At 43.6% G+C, this 23855-nt stretch overlaps 1 protein-coding gene across 1 annotated transcript in view; it reads right to left on the reverse strand.

The window, feature by feature from the left end:
* LOC126284730 (phospholipase A2-like) overlaps positions 1–23855 on the reverse strand; it is a 41009-nt gene that overhangs the window by 11811 nt on the left and 5343 nt on the right. Inside the window, exon 2 of the mRNA XM_049983865.1 lies at positions 5479–5638. Coding sequence (XP_049839822.1) covers positions 5479–5638 — 160 coding nt within the window. The remainder of the gene's footprint in view (positions 1–5478; positions 5639–23855) is intronic.

The raw sequence follows: 23855 nt of genomic DNA on the forward strand, positions 1-23855 counted from the left end.
TTGTTTCATTTACATGGTGATCGGTTTCGGAATTAAGTATATTATGAAGCTACCCACATTACTCTGTTTTAATGGGACAATTGTGAACGGCTTTATACTTGACTAAATTCCAAAACCGGTCGCCATTTCAATCAAAGAAACGTCTGTAAAACTATGACTGGTTTGTAATTTCGTTGAAATATAAGTAGTATGTGACAGAACGTAATGATAATAATAGTAATACTAATAATAACTTTCAAAATAATAATAATAATTAGGTTAACTACAATAAAATAATAGATATAGTGATGGATATATGTAAACTTTTTTGTTGTTCATGTTATAACCTCTTCTAAAGACACAACGCATTCCGTTCTGTTGCTCTTTCAAGACCAATGCCGGCTCTGACCAAATTAATGTGTCATCGGAATCCGCAGAGTTATCATATCTTCTCCCAAAACCTTTATTCGCTTCCCACATTTCCTTAACACAGCTTTAAAGTTCAGGATGAATAATAGGCTGGAAGACTGCCTCATTCCCATTTCAACTACTTCTTCCCTTTTATTAAATTCGATTTACGTAACTAAATTATATACCAAAGCACCAAAGAAACCGGCACGGGCATGGGTATTCAAGTACAGAGATATGTAAACAGGCAGAATATGGCGCTTCTGTCGGCAAGTGTCTGGCGCAGTTGTTAGATCGCCTACTGCTGCTACAACGCAGGTTATCAAGTTTTATGTGAGTTTAAATGTGGTGTTGTAGTCGGCGCTTGAGCGATGGGACACAGCATCTCCAAAGTAGATGTGATGTGGTGATTTTTCCGTACAACCATTTCACGAGAGTACGGTGATTATCGGAAATACGGTGAAACAACAAATCACCTGCATCGCAGCAACTGGCGAGAGATCCAGCAAAAACAGGACCAACGACGACTGAAGAGAATCGTTCAAAGTGACAGAGGTGCAATCCTTCCGCAAATTCGGAGCCGAAAGCCCACTCTTGTATCCTTGATGACTACACGACCCAAAGCTTTACGTCTCATCTGGGCCCATCTAGACCAAGACTGGACTATTGATGACTGGAAACATGTTGCCATTTCGGGCGAGTCTCGTTTCAAATTGTATCGAGTGGATGGACGTGTACGGGTATGGAGACAGTTTCATGAACCCATGGACCCTGCATGTCAGCGGGGGACTGTTCAAGCTAGTGGAGGCTCTGTAATGATGTGGGGCGTGTGCAGTTGAGTGATAGGGGAACTTTGATACGTCTATGCCCGACTCTGACAGGTGACACGTACGTATGCATCATGTCTGATCACATGCATCCATTCATGTCCATTGTGCGTTCCAACGCACTTGGGGAATTCCAGCAGGAAAATGCGCTCCCCCCCCCCCCCCCCCCCCCCCGCTAAGGACTGCTACACAAGGTAACCAGGTACACTCTTCCGAATTTAAACAATTCCGCTGGCCACCAAACTCCACAGACATGAACATTATTGAACATATCTGGGATAATCAAAATATCCACGGGTGTACTGCTGGTCTACAGTGTCCAACTGGCACAATACTTCGTTGCCATCATCAGGTGAACTGACGGACTGAGCTCCTGTAAAAGTGCCGGCACGGAGATCCGTACTCTATGGCTGCTCAGAGGGAACTGGGTTCGGTCGCGGCGGCGGACGATTTAAATACCCTCCGCCCACGGCGCGCTCCTTCCGCCGTCCGCCCCCAGATTGCGACGTCGTCTGAGATGGCTCTGGCCGCCGTGGTCGTCACAACTATACGTTTGCTCGATTTACTCTTGATTAACCCAATCGCTGGTTTCCAAGCCTTGGTGAGATTATAGCCACAGTCACGGTTTGCGAGGTCGCCATTGGTGCGAATTTCGATGGCCTCCCTAACAACGCTATCCCAGTATCTCGACGTCTGTACCAGAATCCTCATGCGGCACACCAGAGGCACACTCGATTGGGTAAATCCGAGCAAGTCGGCGGTCGCTGAACATTGTTTGTCGGAAAATCACGCTATGGAGTATGAACGCATGAGGATTCTGGTACAGACGTCGAGATACTGGGACAGCGTTGTTAGGGAGGCCATCGAAATTCGCACCAACGACGACCTCGTAAACCGTGACTGTGGCTATAATCTCAGCAAGGCTTGGGAACCAGCGATTGGGTTAATCAAGAGTAAATCGAGCAAACGTATAGTTGTGACGACCACGGCGGCCAGAGCCATCACACCGACGTCATCTCAGACGACGTCGCAATCTGTTGCACCGCGCGACCGTGGCGCGGGGCGCGGACGGCGGAGGGAGTGCGCCGCGGGCGAAGGATATTTAAATCGGCCGCCGCCACGACCGAACCCAGTTCCCCCTGAGCAGCCATAGCGTATGGATCTCCGTGCCGGCACGTTCACAGAACCTTAGTCCGTCAGTTCACCTGATGATGGCGACATGTATGATCTACGAAATATTGTGCCCAATGGACACTGTAGACCGGCAGTACACCCGTGGATATTTTGGTTATCAAATACGCCGTGAGAAACTAACGAATCACATATCTGAGATGCTTCGTACAGTGCTGTTCATAAGAGGTCTTCACCCCCTCGTGCTCTTAGGGATTTATGGACAGTCCTGCAGGATTCATGGTGTTAGTTTCCTCCACCAATACTTCAGACATTAGTCGAGTCCATGCCACATCGTGTTGCGGCACTTCCACTTGCTCGCTTAGACCTTACACGATATTAGACAGATATACCAGTTTCTTTGGCTCTTCAGTGTATAACTTGCGTATAAATTTCTGCACAAGATGTTGGTATTTGTCCCTGCAATCTTGAGAATTTTAAAAAGTAAGGTGCAGTGCCACTGCAAAAATCTTTCTCTAAACCTACTCTCCTCTAAGAGTCCAGTCTCGTGTTTTTCTACATCGAACGGTTGCCTCTACCAGATGTTCCATTCTTTCGTGAACAATTCATATCTGAGACTATAATATTCTTCTCACATATTTTGCATACCAGGTGGAACATTAGCGATCTAATTAGTTTTCTCAAGAATCTCAGTTATTCTGAGGGAATGTCGTATACTCCATGGACCTCTTTTCGATTTAGCTCTTTTAGTTCTGTGTCAGATGACTGTTGCAGTATCTTCTTCCTATCTGATTTTCGTTTACCTACTCTTCCGTTTCTGTAATTCTGCCTTTGAGTTAATCTTCCTTTTATAGCCTTTCTGTGTATTCCTTACACCTTTCAGCTTTCCTTTCTTTGTCTGATTCTTGCTTGTCATCTTAGGTCTTGAAAGTCATTCAACTGCTTCTCTTATCTCTGAAGATGTTGTTAAGTTTCCCATAAGTGTCATCTTTTCTTTCCTCCAGCCATGCGTGCTTCCATAGCCTTGCGTTTGTTCATTAGCCACATTGGCCTAGGCATTTTAAGCTTTCTGTCAATTCTGTATACTCTTTCTTTGCATCGTATGCTGCAGTTTTACATATTCTCCTTTCGGCCTGTAAAAATATAGGCTGCACAGTGGAAGTACACTGCCGGTTTTAGCAGCCCGCCTAGCCCCCTTAGAGCAAGAATTGAATGAAAAACGATGCTCGTTCACGCTTGGCGATAACCACTTTGCTAACAATGGTGACTGCATGTTAGTGGCAGAATACTAGGGGTCCGTTGGAACAGTCATTCGTCTTCGTCACATAACGGATTTGTCCGAAACATTTCATATCGACTTCCTTGTTTTTTAATTTTTTTCCGTTTATTCCCACGGCAGTGAAATAACACATGTATTGTCAAAATTGCTTGGCGAAGCTAAACGTACCCGTTACTGTTCATAGCTCCAAGCGCCGACTCGTCTGCATATCCCCTCATATGCCTCCGCCCACCGCAATGACCAATATTGTCATATAGATTTTTGTTCATCATTTTCAGCAACTGTTTTTGATGGCTGTCGATGTGAGCAAGTACCAAACTAGCAGCGTTAAAAATTGCTTTTTAACGCTAATGGTGTGCTTTTTTTCTTCACATCGGAGGTCGTTATCCCATTTATACCAGCACCCCCCTGTGCAATCTGACTTTTTCTTTTGTGCCACCTATACTTGCTTCAGATAGTCAAAGAGAAAGACTCGACATGAGTAAAGCTCAAAAAGTTGTAAGGCTTCTTCACACAGTGAAAATAAAACTATATTCTACTACAATTTAAAGAAAAAACTTCCAATACTTATCTTAAATTACGAAAAAATATAACAAAGAAATATTATATAAAATAAGAAATGTTGGAACACGTGAGGCAGTACTGACCTTACGACTTATCTTAGAAGTAAGATTCAGGAAAGGCAAACCTTAGAGAAAGCTTTTGACAATATTGACTGGAATACTCTCTTTCAAATTCTAAAGGTGGCAGGGGTAAAATACAGGGAGCGAAAGGCTGTTTACAATTTGTACAGAAACCAGATGGCAATTATAAGAGTTGAGGGACATGAAAGGGAAGCAGTGGTTGGGAAGGGAGTGAGACAGGGTTGCAGCCTCTCCCGGATGCTATTCAGTCTGTATATTGAGCAAGCAGTAAAGGAAACAAAAGAAAAGTTTGGAGTAGGCATTGAAATCCATGGAGAAGGAATAAAAACTTAGAGGTTCGCCGATGACATTTAATTTTGTCAGAGACAGCAAAGGACTGGAAAGAGTAGTTGAACGGAATGGACAGTGTCTTGAAAGGAGGGTATAAGATGAACATCAACAAAAGCAAAACGAGGATAATGGAATGTAGTCGAATCCAGTCGGGTGATGTTGAGGGAATTAGATTAGGAAGTGAGACACTTAAAGTAGTAAAGGAGTTTTGCTATTTGGGAAGCAAAATAACTGATGATGGTGGAAGTAGAGAGGATATAAAATGTAGACTTGCAAAGGCAAGGAAAGCGTTTCTGAAGAAGAGAAATATGTTAACATCGAGTATTGATTTAAGCGTCAGGAAGTCGTTTCTGAAAGTATTTGTATGGCGTGTAGCCATGTATGGAAGTGAAAAATGGACGATAAATAGTTTAGACAAGAAGAGAATAGAAGCTTTCGAAATGTGGTGCTACAGAAGAATGCTGTAGATTAGATGGGTAGATCACATAACTAATGAGGAGGTATTGAATAGAATTGGGGAGAAGAGGAGTTTGTGGCACAACTTGACTAGAAGAAGGAATCGGTTGGTAGGACATGTTCTGAGGCATTAAGGGATCACAAATTTATTACTGGAGGGCAGCGTGCAGGGTAAAAACCGTAGAGGGAGACCCAAGAGATGAATACACTAAGCAGATTCAGAAGGATGTAGGCTACAGTAGGTACTGGTAGATAAAGAAGCTTGCACAAGATAGAGTAACATGGAGAGCTGTGTCACACCAGTCTCAGGACTGAAGACCACAACATCAACAACATATCGCGGCAAGAACATCGCCGACGCGCATTGATATCTTCTGTGAAAATCATAGATGTATAGGTATTTTATGAACAGCGTAACACCCACCTCGTGTAGAAGGCCTTATTGGTGAGCCCGTGCGCCATCTGGCCCGCCTCGATGACGTCAGGGCAGGAGTCGTGAGCGCGGCAGCAGGCGTCCGTGTCGGCAAACTGACCCAGGTCGTCGTAGTCGGACGCCACGTTGCCAGATCCGCACCACTTTGTGCCTGCGGACACACGTAGGGCGCACACCTCCAGCAGAGAGATAAGACAGAGCGTGGGAAATATAGGGGTTGGGAAAAAATTTGGCAACCATGTGTGAAATGCATGTTTGAACATAAATGCAGGTGCCAGCCGAATCTGCAGGTTGCGCTGTTCTATGTGACCATGAACGGCTCCTATGCAATGTCCTCAGTACCCCTTAATTGTCTGTCTTGACCAGAACTTTATGCTGTGTTTGTATGCATAATGTCGGAGAAAACTGAATTCGAACGAGGGCAATATGTTGGTTCCCATATCTTTGGTGCTCCCGTAACCAAGGACATCCAAGTGTTTGGTGTTTCAAGGGGCACCGCATCAAAGATTTATACCGCATACTGGGAAAGTGAAGGAACATCACCCGGTGAGTCACAACGCGGTCGAAAGTGTGTCTTGAGTGATAGCGACAGGCGATCACTGAAGAATATTGTAATTTATTAGAACATTTCTTCTGGGGGAAAATAGTGGCTAGCAAAAATACTTAAATTGATTAAAAACTGTGTTGACCGCAACAAAATATTTATTTGCGAAAGTTACTGGTTTCGGTCTGAATCTCACCACCTTCAGATCATTTATACAGCGTGGTCTATTGATTATGACCGGGCCAAATATCTCACGAAATAAGCGTCAAACAAAAAAAACTGCAAGGAACGAAACTCGTATAGCTTGAAGGGGGAAAACAGATGGCGCTATGGTTCGCCCGCTAGATGGCGGTGCCATAGGCCAAACGGATATCAACTCCGTTTTTTTAAAAAATAGGAACCTTCATTTTTTATTACATATTCGTTTAGTATGTAAAGAAATATGAATGTTTTAGTTGGACCACTTTTTTCTCTTTGTGATAGATGGCGCTGTAATAGCCACAAACATATGGTTCACAATTTTAGACGAACAGTTGGTATCAGGTAGGTTTTTTAAATTAAGATACAGAACGTAGGTACGTTTGAACATGTTATTTCGGTTGTTCTGATGTGATACATGTACCTTTATGAACTTCTGAGAACGCATGCTATTACAGCGTGATAACCTGTAAATACCACATTAATGCAATAAATGCTCAAAATGATGCCCGTCAACCTCAATGCATTTGGCAGTACGTGTAACGACATTCCTCTCAACAGCTAGTAGTTCACCTTCCGGAATGTTCGCACATGCATTGACAATGTGCAGACGCATTTTGTCAGGCGTTGTCGGTGGATCACGATAGCAAATATCCTTCAACATTCACCACAGAAAGAAATCCGGGGACACCAGATCTGGTGAAACGTGCGGGCCATGGTATGGTGCTTCCACGACCAATCCACCTGTCATGAAATATGCTATTCAGTACCGCTTCAACCACATGCGAGCTATGTGCCGGACATCCATCATGTTGGAAGTACATCGCCAGTCTGCCAAGCAGTGAAACATCTTGTACTAACATCGGTAGAGCATTAAGTAGTAAATCAGCATAAATTGCACCATTTAGATTGCCATCGAGAAAATGGGGGCCAATTATCCTTTCTCCCATAATGCCGCATCATACATTAACCCGCCAAGGCCGCTGATGATCCACTTGTCGCAGGCCACGTCGATTTTTCGTTGCCCAATAGTGCATATTATGCAGGTTTACGATACCGCTGTTGGTGAATGACGCTTCGTCGCTAAATAGAACGCGTGCAAAGAAACTGTCATCGTCCCGTAATTACTCTTGTGCCCAGTGGCATATCTGAATACGGCGTTCAAAGGCGTCGCCATGCAATTCTTGCTGCATAGAAATATGGTACGGGTACAATCGATGTTGATGTAGCATTCTCAGCACCGAAGTTTTTGAGATTCCCGATTCTCGCGCAGTTTGCTTGCTACTAATGTTCGGATTAGCCACGCCAGCATCTAAAACACCTACTTGGGCATCATCATTTGTTGCAGGTCTTTGTTGACGTTTCACAGGTGGCTGAACACTTCCTGTTTCCTTAAATAACGTAACTATCGGGCGAACGGTTCGGACACTAGGATGATGTCCAGGATACCGAACAGCATACATAGCACACGCCCGTTGGTCGTTTTGATCACAATAGCCATATATCAACACGATATCGACCTTTTCCGAAATTGGTAAACGGTCCATTTTAACACAGGTAATGTATCAGGAAGCAAATACCGTCCGCACTGGCGGAATGTTACGTGATACCACGTACTTATACGTTTGTGACTATTACAACGCCGTCTATCACAAAGCGATAAAAGTGGTCCAACTAAAACATTCATATTTCTTTACGTACTACACAAATATGCAATAAAAATGGGGGTTCTTATTTTAAAAAACGCAGTTGATATCCGTTTGACCAATGTCAGCGCCATCTAGCGGGCCAGCCATAGCGCCATCTGGTTTCCCTCTTCAAGCTAGACGAATTTCGTTCTTTGTAGTTTTTTCGTTTGACGCTTATTTCGTGAGATATTTGGCCCGGTCCCGATTAATGGACCACCCTGCATAATGATGCTAAGTGGTTGTGGTGAACGGAGCCCTGCCACCGTCTACCACCATTATATAAATGAAATGAAGAAGTAACCTTCCCACCTAAACCGTTAACCATCGCTAATAAATATTCCGTTGTGCTCATGACAGTTTTTAACCCATCTCTGAAGAGGATAGTTACGAAAAATAAGGGGACGAGAGCTGCCAAAGCCACTGCAGAACTGAATGTCGCACTCGCAAACCCAGTCAGCACCAAAACAACAAGAAGAGAGCTCCATAGGCAGGGAATTGCTGGATGATCTTGAATCCCAAAACCACACATCAGTGACGCAAAAGTCTGTGACAGCAAAACGTAAGTAATATAAATCTTGTTTTACCGATTTCCAATCTCTGGCCCAGTTTGCGCACGAACAGTGAAACATGGCTGAGGTGCGGTGATGATTTGGGCAGACATGTTGTTGTATTCCTTGCGCCACATGGGTACTCGGCAGTCTTCTATTACTGCTAACGTTTATGTGAGCATTTTGGTTCATCAGGTCCTTCCCATGGTACAATGATTCTTACTCAAATGGTGATGCTGTGATCCAAGACTACAGGGACCATATTCACACCGCTCGTATTGCCCACAACTGGTTTTGTGAGCACGGGGATGAACTAACACATCTACCCTGGCCATCACTGTCACCAAATATCAGTGTTATTGAGCCTTTGTCGTCTACTTTGGAGAGAATGGTCCGTGTTCGCTATCCACTTCCATCATCGGAACGTGAACTTGCCAGTGTTTTGCAGGAATAATGGTATACGATTACCTTGGAAAACATACGTGCCCACTATTTATCCATTCCGAGACAAATGGAAGCTGTTTCGAATGCCAACGTTCCTCCTAAACCGTATTACGTATGATAATGAGTTACGTTTTGGTGTTTACCTATTTTTTTCCCATCCCCTGTACATGCAGCACGGCCACTACCACACCTCAGTGACTGACAGTGGTGACACAGGATATCAGCATTGTCAACTCTAAAGTTCCAACATTTCGGCGACAGTTGCAAGACGCCTTCCTCAGGGTGTATTGCTAGCGACATGAGCGGGTATACAATGTAAAAGGCATATTATTATATACATAACTAGGTCTAGATTGAGTCTTAGCACATATTCCAAAATGCCAGGTCTTATAAGCGATGACATCTCGGTCGGCAAATCATTCCAATCCAGGTACGAGGCATTCTCACATCGGACGATAGCGAGGGTAAACCATCCACTTCCAATACTCCCTGTGGCAACGTCAAGACTGAAATTAACTCGACATCCACGGAAAAAAAAATCGGTCCATTCAATACGACACTTTGTGCAGTTCCATTTGTGCCAAGTTTATTCTCCAAGCTTATTATGTGTTTGTAGACTGGCATGCGATGGCGACGTTGACGATACACACGTCAACGAGGTATAGTGCTTCAAAGCTGTTGCACATATAGCTCACAATGGAATGATGTCGCTGGTTTGCGTTGGCCGCTTTTATACTGAGCGCCTGACCTTGATTGCATAACAGCGCTGATAACAGACTTAACCGGTGAGAGGGGAGGCGCGGAACGTAATCACGGACGCGCGCTGAAGTTGTTCTAGTAGCGGGTTGCATCATGCAGCCTCGCAGGCGCTCACTGGCCAACGCGGCACTATGTTATCGATTTTTTTTTTATTGTTGCATCCTTCATCAGATGTACGTCTAACGATTGGCTGCTGGCTGCTGACGCTACAGATCAGACTTTATTAATAATTAAAATACAGGGTTACATCACCAGTTACAGTTACATTCCCAGCAAGTACACAAAGTCCTTTCATCCATAAATGTATTTTTTCATTATTACTAACTTTACGGCAGGAGCGGGTATAAAACGTAAAAGGCATATTACTACATACATAACTAGGTCTAGATTGAGTCTTTTAGCATCTGTACTACAATGTCAGGTCTTATAAGCAATACACCCTGAGGAAGGAGCCTTGCAACAGTCGCCGAAACGTCGGGACTTTATAGTTGAAAATGCGGCCTCAAACCCAGAAAAATGTTATTGATTGTGATGACGTCCACGGAAGCCTCACTTTACAGTAGTTCCAACTGTTTAGACATATGGCTACGAGATCTGGCGAGCGGTCTAAGGCGCTGCAGTCGTGGACTGTGCGGCTGGTCACGGTGGAGGTTCGAGTCCTCCCTTGGGCATGGTTTGTGTGTTTGTCCTTAGGATAATTTAGATTAAATAGTGTGTAATCTTAGGGACTGATGACCTTAGCAGTTACGTCCCATAAGATTTCACACACATTTTTTGAGAGACCTGGTCAGTAGCTCAGAAAGACAGCATCTGTTTACAAGCCACTGAAATTAAATTTACGAGACACAGGAACGTCTGACATCAGGGGAGTTGGCTACGACAGAGTGTTTCAGCGCTGCCAATGGAGTGCGGGCGCTGCTGGGCGACCTTTTGCGGAGCCAGTATAGGCTATCCTCTTCGTATGAAAGCGTGCGTTTGACCGGTTTTGTGGTCCACCATCCTTAGTGGCCATGCATCAGGTGTTTGCCCACATTTGCATACCTCTTTCTGTGGGCGCCCGGCTTTCCGTTGATAAGAGATGAACACATCACACGTAAGTTAGGATTTCATTAGATTTTTCTCAAAATAGTGTGATTTTATTCAGTATTCCAATACACCATGAAACTCCCCACTCTTTTGGCCACAAAAGCTCTATTTTTCAACATAATTTCCGTTCAATGCGACGGTCATACACCAATTTACTGGGAGGGCTCTAACATTCTGCGTGGTTTCTGTTTGTTCTATATCGTGTCTCCCTACCACTTTCGCGCAACGACACTCTGAGCGTGTTTTTTAGGGAATTGACTTGTTTGAACCTGGGGCCTGTTGCTGGTAAGGAGACGTCAGACCACACATGACATGTAGAGTTCAGAAGAGTTCAGTGAGACTAGCGATGATATAACCAAATACTTAATGATTTCAGCGTCAGCTCCACTGCACTCCCTGTAAAAGAATCTTAATACTAACTAAATTTAGTGGAAGGGGTTCAAGGCTTTCCCATTTTTTAGTTAGCTGGTAAAATAACGTTGAAAAAGCAGTTAAGCTTACCATTGGAAATTTTATTCTACTCACAAAACATTGCTTATAAATTGCACTATTGATAAAAGGAAATGTTTTAATACGGGTTGGTAAAAACCAACTGCGTTCAACAAAAATGTGAACGAATATTCCCTGAATGGGTTTCCAAGTTCTACAATGGATCGAAGGATGACCTATGCCATATCACATCTATAATCTAGGTTTAAATTAAGTTTCACAAAAGAGAAAACTATCAAAATGGTCTACAGGACACTCAATTATCTTTAATTACTTATCTAACTTGTCGTATATGATAGTGGCTGATGTGGCTTCTCAATAACTATATAACAAAAATCATCGCGTTTCAAATTTTTACTTCAAGTGGCAAACGTGAATACCATTAGCTTTAATTGACGATCGACGCTAGTATTACCCAAAAAGGGGTGTAACAGATGAGACTTCTGCATTTCTGAGTGAAGCTTTATGCGCTGTTATGCGGCATCGCATGCGTTCATTACCTTGTCGGTTCTCGTCAGGTGGCGGCGGGCAGCACGGCTCCGCTCACCTCGCCGTCTCGAAAGCAACTCTCCTCCTAACTTTTCCTTACGACAACTTACCGAAGTTGGTTTAAAAAAAAAACTATCTGGCTGTGTTTTCATCTGACCAATCAGTGTCTCAATGTTAATCTTAAGCTCCGCCTACAAAAATCCTGTCCATCCAGTGAGAAACGTTATACTTTTCGTGGTGGGGCAATGTTTTTAAAGTTTGCAACGCAACAGAGACGCGAAAAAGTCTCACGCTAAAACTTGGAGCTGGTGTGATCCTTTTAGTATTATCGTAAGATCTATACTGTTCTTCTGGAAGGCTCTATCTTTTAACATGGGCTGTGGGGTGGTCCTAGCGGTTAGCTGGCGACGTGGGTTTCCGTCCTTTATCGTAGGGCCTTCCAGTTTAACACGGTTCTGCTCTCGGCTTCTGTTCTCGTTTCTCCCCTCCGAACTGCGTCTGTCTCACGGTGGGAAGGTATATCATGCATTTAGGCATTCTTGTGCTAGTCTGTGGTATTCCATTTGCTCACTCGTTACTCGTATTACTTGTTTAATTTAATGTCACGATTTATTCGGCGCTATGTGACGTACTACTGGATTTGCTTATCATGTCAGGGTTTTTATGGAAGATGTTGGATTTGCCTGACACCTTACAGGGCCTGTGTGCCTGCATGGTTGCATTCATCTGGTCGAATTCGAATCCTACGTCTTTTTGCATGAATAACCTCCCCACCATCCACATACTGCTTTCCGCGGAGTGTATACTCTATTGCGCTAAACTTGTTGCTTTTGATGTTAGGTGCCAAAGAGCCAAGCGGGCAGACACACCTTTGTGTACCCCATCTGCTGGACGAGCGTGTCACCACTACCCACAGAGACGTCCAGTCGAGCAGCGAGGCGTCTGCTTGTGATCTGTTGATCACCTCGAATGAGAGTATCTGTAAGTTCCAACACTGCAGGAGTCAGAGCTGTGTGTGGCCAGTCGGCACTCCAGGCAGGTAGCAGAAATGACTGAGGCATGTTGTCAGCACGCTGGTGAGTGTATTGCCGAATCAGGCACAGGCAGGAACACAACACACAGAAATGACATCCAGTAAGTCAGTCACACTGTATGTTGCAGATCTGCGTCTCAGTGGAAGACACACCTGAGTTCAGAGATATGAGCCGTGGACTTCAGCCTAGGATGCAGCCACAGTGGCCCTCACACGCAAACATGCAGCAGTACAGGGTGCGTGCACAAGGCAGGTCGAGGCTCAGCAGTGAATCACGGCCAGGTGTGGACCCTAGTAGCCCAAGTAAGCGCAGTGAATTCTCACACATCAGGTAACATATGGCCCCCTAGCTGGAAGGCACCATTTCAGCTTCCAGCAGCATCGTGACTAGGCACAGCCCATGGTCCCTAGCTGGTAGATGTGGCGTCCAGTAGCAGTAAATTGGGTCGCCCACATCAGGACTATGACTGGCGCAGAGTACCCCTCTGAGCTGCAGTTGGTAAGACAATGCCTAATGACAGCACATGTAGAGGTGAAGGGTCAGATTTTTTTCTAGGATTAATCCTGGTCACCACTGAAACAATCTGTCTCCTGCATTTTTATGTGTGGACAATATTCCAGTTCTGGCATAACTGATAACCAGCCTTGCTCTAGAGCCAGGAGGAAGCCTTCAGTCACATTAGCTTGGATTGTCTATAGTTCCTTGCAACAGACAGCACTGACCATTCTATCACGCACTGATACCATCTCACATACACTACACAGTCGGTAACAGAATGGCAATGCCGATAGTGGTCATACAGGATCTGTCGGACCCAATGAAGCACGCTCGCGGAGCCACGTCTTCAGTATCTCTATACTTAAAACACTGCTGCTGCTGCAGTATAGGATGGCTGGAGACAGCCACGCACCCCACTCATATTTGGAGCCTCATCTCATCGACACCATTAACAGCGCGTGGCACAGCGAGTTTCATTCTTGTTGACAGTGTGATAGCGGCACTCTGTTTTCTTGCTGCTTTATTTGTAATGAGTCTACGTACGACTAGCGAAACAAAAGTAAATCTTTTGCTCACCGTGTTAACTTGTACACCGATCTTTCCTGCTTCTGTACAGCTTTCCTATGGCGACAGTTGCCGTAGTACTCTGTAGCCCACCTCTTCGTACCGTCGTGTACAAAGTGCATGATAACTGTCATTTCTTCAGATTCGGACGAGTGCATATTACACGCATTAGTACCTTGATCAAACTAAAACCTACATCCCATCCCAGTAGCGATGGCCAATAGTTCAGACTGATGCCTCCATGTTGGGAGTTGCTGCAGTTCTGTTGCAAGAAGAAGCTGGGAAGACACCAAATCGCTTATGCCTCACGTTTTCTTTCTCCGTTAGAAGCATAGTATTCGGTATACGAACTTGACGCCTTATCAGTCCTGTGCGCTCTCGAAAAATTTAAATTATGTCTCGAACACCAACCATTTCTGTTGGAAACGGACAATCAAGCGCTTAGTTGGGTGTTTGCAATACTGAGGCGAACAGGCAGAATAGCGAGGTGGACGATACGAATTCAAGTTCAGGGTGAAGCATATAAGGGGCTCGGAGAATGTTGTGGCTGACAGCTTAAGCCGAAAGCTCCAGCCGGAGTTCGAGGAGCAGCAGGGCGAAGAGGGAGGTTTCGGAGAGGCCAGCGGTCGGGATAACTGAAACTGTGTGGTTCTGGGTTAAATGAGTTCAATGAGCACAGTTGTGCCATTTTGAGCGGGTTGCCATTACTGTTCAAATATGTTACTCTGCAGCAGGAAGAAAACCCCATACTGCACAAGTTTAAACAGAGAATACAGCGCAGCGAGTTTGTTAGGCCCTATTGCCGAAAGGGGAACGTTGTGTGACGCGTGGGAAGGGTGACCCCAAGGCAATGCGGCCTAAAAATATGACCCCTATGGTCTTCAAATACTATCATGAAACACCAGTAAGTGGACACTTGGGGATCTCTAACACTCGCATGAACATTAAGGAGCATTTTACTTGGAAAGGCATAGAGAGGCATATTAAGCAAATGGTATCATAGTGTAAAACGTGTGGGTTTAGCAAGCCAGTGATGAACGCCAAGCAGGGGTTCTTAGCTTCGGAAGAGGCGAGGAAGCCCATGGAGAGGTGGTATATTGCTTATGTAGGATCCCTTCCGCATTCAAAAGATGGAAACCATTATATCTTTGTTTGCTTGCATGCGTTCACGCGTTTTTGCTGGCTGATGCCTACCTGCAATGTAGCCTCGCAAGCATCCATACTGTGCTTACATAGTATCTTTGGACCTTGTCGTGTATTGGTTTCTAACAATGCACTATCTTTTAATTCCGCTACTTTGCGTAACTTTTGTTTCAAAGTGGGAGTAGCCCATACACTACCACCACACCATATTATCCGGACCCTCTACGGCAGAACGGATGAACAGGAATTTGAGGGCAGTGCTGATCGCATTCCACCATAATGATCAGGCTCACTAGTATAGTTCCTTGTCAAGGTTAGGGTATGCCTTCACTACTGCTACCCATGAGACCTGTAAGGCCACCCCCGCCAGGTGATGTCTACTTTTAAACCTAATCACCCCTGGCGAGTTTGTGGTCACTTAGTGATTTGTTGCCAGAAAGGGTGGACGGTGCACAAATTCGTGCCAACTGGGAGATGGTGAGGAAGAATTTGCAGAAGAGTCACCACGAGCAAATGAAAATGAGTTACAATGCTGGTAGACAGCCGATCACTCTGAAGGCGGGGGACAAGGTATGGGTAAGGAATTTTGGTGCAGTAAGTCGGGCGGTGGATGAAATTACGTGGAAGCTATTGCTCCGGTTCGTCGGTCATGTGCAAATCTTGCGCTTCGTTACCCCAGTCACCTTGCTGGTAATAAACCCGCAAAATAAAAGAATGTTTCCTGTCCACATATCGTAGGTTAAGCTGTACGCCAAGTCGGATACAACCAAATAATTTTGTTACTTTTCTGGGCTGGAAATTGTGGATACTTCAGTGACTTAACACATAATGTTAGTGGGGATACGCAATAATATGTGTTGTAGTGGACTCAGTCATCTATGCTTTCCTGCGCAAAGTGAATTTAAACATTGCTATTATTGAACCTCAAGCAAAGATACCTGCATAGATTCTCTATAAACCTTGTCTCCGATGTGAAAAGCTTCATGGTGTGTCATTTGGTGATCATGCATTTCGCCCCCTCAGACTACTTTACGAATATATGTTACTAACCAGGTTGGTGAGGCTAATGCATGGTCCAAGTTACAGAGGTGCCCAACTCCGGTGGACTTAGTACTGGCGGTGGAGCATGTGCCAATGGTGTAATCGCCACGTGTCAGACGCCTGTGAATGCCACGCACAACCTTTCCGCGCCGGTACCACAGCGCGGCGCGACCAGCGTCACTCAGTGTCGCCCTCTGCCGACTGTCATGAGGGACGGCCGGAGAACGGTTGCAACCAGGCCGCGAGACGGAAGAGCGGAGCCCCGGACTGCGTCAACCAGCTACACGACGTGTTCCCATCGGTAACACCGTGGTTAGTACCAACCATTAACCTTTTTTAGTTATAGTGTACTGTGGTGATTGGAACGGTCGTCGCACAAGGGTCTGAATACTGGGCGTGTTCTACGTGACTCAACTGCGGGAGGAGCCCGAAAAAACGCCATGTTGCTCAAATGTGCTGTATTCTGAAAGTTCTTTGCCTTTTCTAACTGTTTGCATTGAGCAAAGACAGACGAGTGAGGTAGTGCAGTAACTGTGATAGGATGAGCGCATGTGTTACATCCACTTCTCGTTGTAAAGTTTCTCTTGGCCAAGGTACCGCATTAAAGTAAAAGTTTCATTGTAGTTGTTTTTGACACATTGTTTTAAATCAGTTTTTCTGTGTTTTTAAGAGTTTGGATTTGAGTATCAGCAGATTTTACTGGATGGTTGTTTACAATAAAATTATGATTATGTCCTTCCACTTAAAGCTCTGTTATAAGCTCATCAAGGCAGTAGATCAATTTTCTTCTGCCTTTAATACAGAAAGCATTATTTAGTTTGTGTTCACGGAAGTGGTCAACGGAGGGCAGACAATCTAAACCTGCACTCTACAACTGCTGCAGTCCGGGTTATAAAGGGTGAATAATATTTTTTTACTATTCATTATTCTGTGTTACTTTCATCGTGCGTGTGCTATCCTAGAAATCATGCATCTGTTTGTATTTTCATTACAACACACTTTCATCAGTCCACAGCACATGCTTATTCCAAGTTGTAAGAAATGATGGTAAGATAGATGTTAATGTTAAAAGCTTTGCAAGAGATGTACTTAGAGTGTGAACGATCTCGTTCAGTCACGGATGTGGAAGCCCTATCCATCATGTGGGCATCCAAAAAAATTAGTTTTTTGAGTATGAGGAACATGCTAAGGCTTATTGTAACCCTGTGACCATCAGTCATCAAGGTTCCTACAAGTTCTCAACTACTTCATTCACAACCTGCACGTTGGTCACTGTTTTTGCAGGAATATGATTTTCAGTTTATTCGTGATAGTGGCAAGGACAATTCGAATGCTGATGTGTTATCTCGTTTGCCACAACGGTTGCCCAAATTCTCAGAGCTTGTTGGCCAAGGGTCGGATTTCAAAGTACTCTTAGCGAAAGACCCAATACATACAGTATTATTTAGAGATATGGCGCCAAATGGAAATGTTGCCCGATGCATAGCAGAAATACAAAATGGTGAAACGTCTCTTAGCAGCCACGTCACAAATTGTCATAGTACTATAACGTGCATGATAATGTCTTCTTTGGCACGTATACTGAAGATTCCAATTTGTGGTCTGTGGGCATTCCTTCTGCACATAAAGACAAACTCTTCTGATATACGCATGAAGCGTACAGTCATTTTGATGTATAGAAATGCAAGAGAAAATTTACACTTACTACCACTTCCCCAACATCCATCGACTGGTGCACAAATTGTTACATACGTGTTCTGTCTGCTAAATGCTAAATGCTGAGGCATTTTGGAATTCCTATGTGATGGTCTGGATAGATGTCTCCCTATTACACATTACGAGCCTCTTCAACTGTCGGCTGTCTCTGTCAGTCAACAGACAAGGTCAGCCTGTACGCTTTTGTGCTGTAAGCGTCCCTTCACGTTTCCACTTCAGTATCACATCGGAAACAGTGGACCTAGGGATGTTTAGGAATGTTGAAATCTCGTGTACAGACGTATTGCACAAGTGACACCCAGTCACCTGACAACGTTCGAAGTCTGTGAGTTCCAAGGAGGGCCCCATTCTGCTCTCACCATGTCTAATGACTACTGAGGTTGCTGATATGGGTACCTGGCAGCAGGTGGCAGGACAAGCACTTAATACAAAAACCTATGTTTTTTGGGGTGTCCGGATACTTTTGATCACATAGTGTGTTAAAAAGTACGTTCTTCGACAATAAGATATTGAATTCAAATTTACACTTTTCAAAATAATTTTTAATTAATAATTTTGTATGTTTAGGAAATGAGCTAACAACTCTAGATAAAAGTGTATAAAACATGTAAGTGATTAAAACAATGGAGAAGAAACACATTAAATGCCTTTTTGTGTGATAATATTTATAAAATGCGTACTTGTGTTGTACTTCTATAAGTCCTCCTTTTGTAGCTATTACATGAATTATGTTCCAAAATAATCGTTAACATCTGCACACTACTATTTTGTACACCAGTCGGTGCTTTGATACATTTAGTGTACCAGAGAATACTGAACGTTATATACTGGAATCAAGTGCACTCAGAAATGTATGTCAATGAGCGATGAGCATTTCTGGAGGAGTTTCCTATACTCATTGCATAACAGAACATTTTTAACGCACACAGTGGATTATACCGTGCGATCACGGAACAAAACAGTGATACATAAATGTCTCGTTTCCTTTGGGACCATTAATACTTGAGTGAACTTAAAGCATTCCATTTTGGTGTTAACAGAAAGTGCAATCCTTTTCTGTCTGTAATTGTACGTTTGATTAAGCTTCTCTGTTCACTTTTGTCCAAGACCAATGATTTGAAACGCACATAGTTACTAGTGACAACAAGTTTTCCTTTTGTGTTTTGGATAATTCAGTATCTTGTCACTGTGTTCAATAATAGGCCAAGAATTATCTAGTGTTTGATTAACAATATTCATATTAGACATCTTTTTATTGCGTCTTCTAGTGCTTTTCCTTTCGCGAATGTAGCGTGCACGTTCTGTTTCACTTTGGATCGTTCCAGTATTTTTGGTTCGTAGGTGAGATAATGATGTTTTCAATATCAATACATGTACCTTGTAAGTGTAAATTCAATGTGTTCATTACAAAATTCGAAACGGCCACGCCGAAAAATTACGAAAAGCTTTGTACAAGAGCAAATCTTGTAAAAGTTACGAATGACAGTCAAATAACTTGTTAACGAAAGTCTACGTTCCGTGGAGTAGAAAGATACAATGTTCGATCCTATGTTAATATAAATACTAGATAAATACGCACGTAACCATGAGTGCAAGGTGAATATTTCTGCGTATAAGTAAGTACGAAATATGTTAACTTAAATCTGTTAATCCAGTGCTCGTGTTTAAGCAACAGCATGGTGTAGGAAGCTCATACGAGTAATCTATGTGAATCGACACGGACGAAAAAGCTTTAAAAACACAAGAAGGGGCACAATGAAAGTACACTTACTACAGTCAAACTGGGAGTGTGGCGTTGTCGTGAAGTTGATCCATGGACAGCCTGTGCCTGGTGAAAATTCAGCACGATTTGTGGGACACTGACACAACACTGACGTTTCCGAACGCTTAAACGAGGACGTGGTTCCTGCTTATAATTCCAGCGACTGTTACGGCGGAACGAAACAACTATCACTGGAGTAAATTTAATTGTTGTATCGTGTAACTCTGTGCGCGTAATTGTCGAAGTTCTAAACATTTCAGCTAATCACTGTATCATAACTTTGTAAAAAGGTCCTGAAGAGACGCTTATTCAGAGCTGTGTAAATAGTCATAGCTGCGAACACGGTCATCGCCCGTAATTAGGCTTGCCAACTGAGACAAAAGTCCCCAATAAATCTTTAAAAAAAGACGTTATTCTTGCAACACTGACTATGTTAACTAAAACTTTGTTTCAGGTCAGCCTAAGAAAATTTTGTTATTGTGCAACTCTGATACTGCCCACTTAACGTTTCTTGTTTCCTCTTCTTGAGCTGCCTAACGAATCCTCGAGATCAGCAAACCCGACCTGAAGTTTCTGCCCATCGGGTGTCCCGCCGGCCTCAAAGTCCATGTTCCTGTCGGTTTGTCGATGATAATGGGTTGAAGACCGACGTCGTTTTCCAGCCCCGGTCCAATAGTACTCGCCGAACCTGAAGCCACGTACTTCAAGTCATCAAACAAAGCATTTCAATAATATTCTCTTTAAAAAGAACTGTTACCGAACTTACAAATTAAATTTTTTATCAGGTGCAAAGACATTACTACGTTCATTCTCTATCTGTAATGATGTAATATAATGGACACAGCATATGAATCAGAAGCGTCGAAAGGCTGTTTGTAATATAGAGCAATACACCTTTTAAAAATTTTGCAGTGAGTAAAGGATGGGGTTTGAAGGAATCGATACGATTTTTAAGAAAGATTTTGTGTCATCCATTGCCAGAATAGGGAGGCAAAATTCAAAATAAGTCTGTGTACGGTTAGTTCATTAAAAATCCCTTTATGCGCTAAAATACATAAATGCATTCCCAGAATAAGATGTAAATGAATGCTCGAAGTAAATACTGTTGATGCTAGTAACTTCTAGAATTCAAGGGGCCAATATGACGTTTCTTTTTAAATCACAAAATGTCAGACACGGAATGCTTTTTTCATGTGTGATGCAAAGATGCAAAAATCTTTGAATGACAACTCACATTTTTAAACTTAGATGCTTGAGATGCTGGATATACGCATGTTATTTTGTTTTATGAAAACTTATTTGTTTTGTCAGTTCTTTACGGGTTCATCTGTCTCTGTCGGATAGTCACAGAAGCAACATATAAGTTCCTTGTGCTTTCTGTTTACGGATTACAGACAGCTGCCACCACCCTTCACAGAGGAATAGTGTACTTAAAACTCTAAGTCTAGTACATAGGGCGCGCACTATCTCTGACGCAGAGAGTCTACCCCAGGAATTGGAGCATCTGAGAACAAGTGTTTCGAAACAATGGGTACTCAGAGTGGCAGATTCAACGTGCTCTCCGCCAAACCACTACAGCACAACCTGTGGAGATGGATGAAATCACGAGGAAGGAGGTAGGCACTGCGTTTATTCCATATGCAGGCGCACTCTCGGGGAAAATCGCCCGGATTTTGAAGAAACACCGGGTCGGAACTTTGTTTTGTCCTCCGAATAAAACTCGTGCACTGGTGGGGTGCGCCACAGATGACCTACGTTTGAGGAAGGCCGGCGTGTACCACATTCCGTGTCAATGTGGCAAGTTGTATATTGGTCAGACGATGGGTACCGTCGAGAATCGATACCATGAACACCAGAGGCACACTCGACTGATGTATCCGAGCAAGTCGCCGGTCGCTGAACATTGTTTGTCGGAAAACCACGCCATGGAGTATGAACGCACGAGGATTGTGGTACAGACGTCGATATACTGGGACAGCGTTGTTAGAGAGGCCATCGAAATTCACACCAATGACGACCTCATAAACCGTGACTGTTGCTATAATCTCAGCAAGGCTTGGGAACCAGCGATTGGGTAAATCAAGAGTAAATCGAGCAAACGTATAGTTGTGACGACCACGGCGGACAGAGCCATCACTCCGACGTCGTCTCAGACGCCGTCGAAATATGTTCCACAGCGCGACCGTGGCGCGGGGCGCGGACGGCGGAGGGAGCGCGCCGCGGGCGGAGGGTATTTAAATCGTCCGCCACCGCGACCGAACCCAGTTCCCTCTGAGCAGCCATAGCGTACGGATCTCCGTGCCGGCACGTTCACAGGAGCTCAGTCCGTCAGTTCACGTGATGATGGCGACATGTATGATCGCCGAAATATTGTGCCCGTTGGACACTGTAGACCGGCAGTACACCCGTGGACACTTTGATTAAAAAATTAGTTGTTTAATTGTGTTCATTTCTTAAGATCAGATATCTTATTTTAAATAATAATTTCTGGGTTAAATGTATTCTTAGGAGTTACATAGGTCGCTACATAGAAAAACATAGGCCGTTTTGAAAGGCTTGTAGCCATATTGTTCATTCGAGCTTTAGTTGTGCTCTTTCGTTAGTCACTCTCATAAGAGAGAAATAACTTATATTCGTCAATATCGAAGAGCGATCATTCCCGCATTTGTTTCGTGTGAGGATTTTACTGAAATTCCTCGGTTAAACGTCACTGAACACTGAGGACAGACAACAAAAACATGTTGGCCTGAAGCGAAGAACATTTTTTTATTCATGGCGACTGGAACTGTTTACGATATGTCTCATTTTTTTCAGATTCGGGCAAATGAATATTACAGGCACTGATGCTGTGTTCCAACTGCAAATAAATCCCATCTCTGTTGGAATGTTCCCTCTCGACGCGACAAAAGAACGCAAGTCAATCTTTTAATTATGCGCATTTCGTAATGCATCACTAGAGAATATTCCTTTGGGGTACTTTCCCTATGGAAAGGGCACACTTCATGCCTTGTATTATGTCCTCATCCACATCTGTAGAGCTTTCTTATGAAATTCGATTGGTTCTTTCACTTGACATTTTCCCGACGTTTGCTAAAGTTCTACCCAAATTTGCAGAACCGAAAACGTAAGCGTGACATATTCTGAAAGCAGTTTCAAACGTATGGAGATAATGAGCATTGTAAAAGACATTGCTGTTCTTTTCATTCGCAGCAATTTAAGCTTTGCTCTTAGGCTCCATCCTAAGCGCCATTGCTACTTTTATGGAAGGAACAGTACGCCACACACCACTCTACGAAGTCTCAGTGAAAATCAGTTGCATTGCCCTGAAAGATTTGATCATAAACGTCTGAACGTCAGATAAATCGCCCCGTTTACGCGTTATGGCAACGATTTCCGATTTCACTGTTTACCACAGTCCACGCCCCTCCCCCTCCCTCCCTCCCTCCCTCCCGACACTCTCGGTGTTTCTAAAGAAATAATACCCTAATATTCCGAACTATCCGAACAATCAGTTTAATAAGTCACAGCTGCAAAATACTAACGTGAATTCTTTACAGACAAATGTGAAAACTGGTAGAAGCGGACCTCGTGGGAGATCAGTTTGGATTCCGTAGAAACATAGTAATACGTGAGGCAATACTGACCTTACGACTCATTTTAGAAGAAAGATTAAGGAAAGGCAAACCTGCATTCCTAGCATTTGTAGACTTAGAGAAAGCTTTTGTCAATGATGACTGGAATACTGTCTTTCAAATTCTAAAAGTGGCAGGGGTAAAATACAGGGAGCGAAAGGCTATTTACAATTTGTACAGAAACCATAAGGCAGTTATAAGAGTCGAGGGGCATGAAAGGCAAGAATTGGTTGGGAAGGGAGACAGGGTTGTAGCCTCTCCCCGATGTTATTCAATCTGTATATTGAGCAAGCAGTAAAGGAAACATAAGAAAAATTCGAAGTAGGTATTAAAATCCATGGAGAAAAATAAAAACTTTGAGGTTCGCCTATTACATTGTAATTCTGTCAGAGACAGCAAAGGACTTGGAAGAGCAGTTGAACGAAGTGGACAGTATCTTGAAAGGAGGATGTAAGATGGACATGAACAAAAGATAAACGAGGATAATGGAATGTAGTCGAATTAAGTCTGATGATGCTGAGGGAATTAGATTAGGAAATGAGACACTTAAAATAGTAAAGGAGTTTTGCTATTTGGGGAGCAAAATAACTGATGATGGTCGAAGTAGAGAGGATATAAAAAGGTAGACTCCCAATGGCAAGGAAAGCGTTTCTGGAGAAGAGGAATTTGTTAACATCGAATCTAGATTGAAGTGTCAGGAAGTCGTTTCTGAAAGTATTTGTATGGAGTGTAG

The sequence above is a fragment of the Schistocerca gregaria genome, chromosome 8, assembly GCF_023897955.1.
Source record: "Schistocerca gregaria isolate iqSchGreg1 chromosome 8, iqSchGreg1.2, whole genome shotgun sequence".
Classification (NCBI taxonomy): Eukaryota; Metazoa; Arthropoda; class Insecta; order Orthoptera; family Acrididae; genus Schistocerca; species Schistocerca gregaria.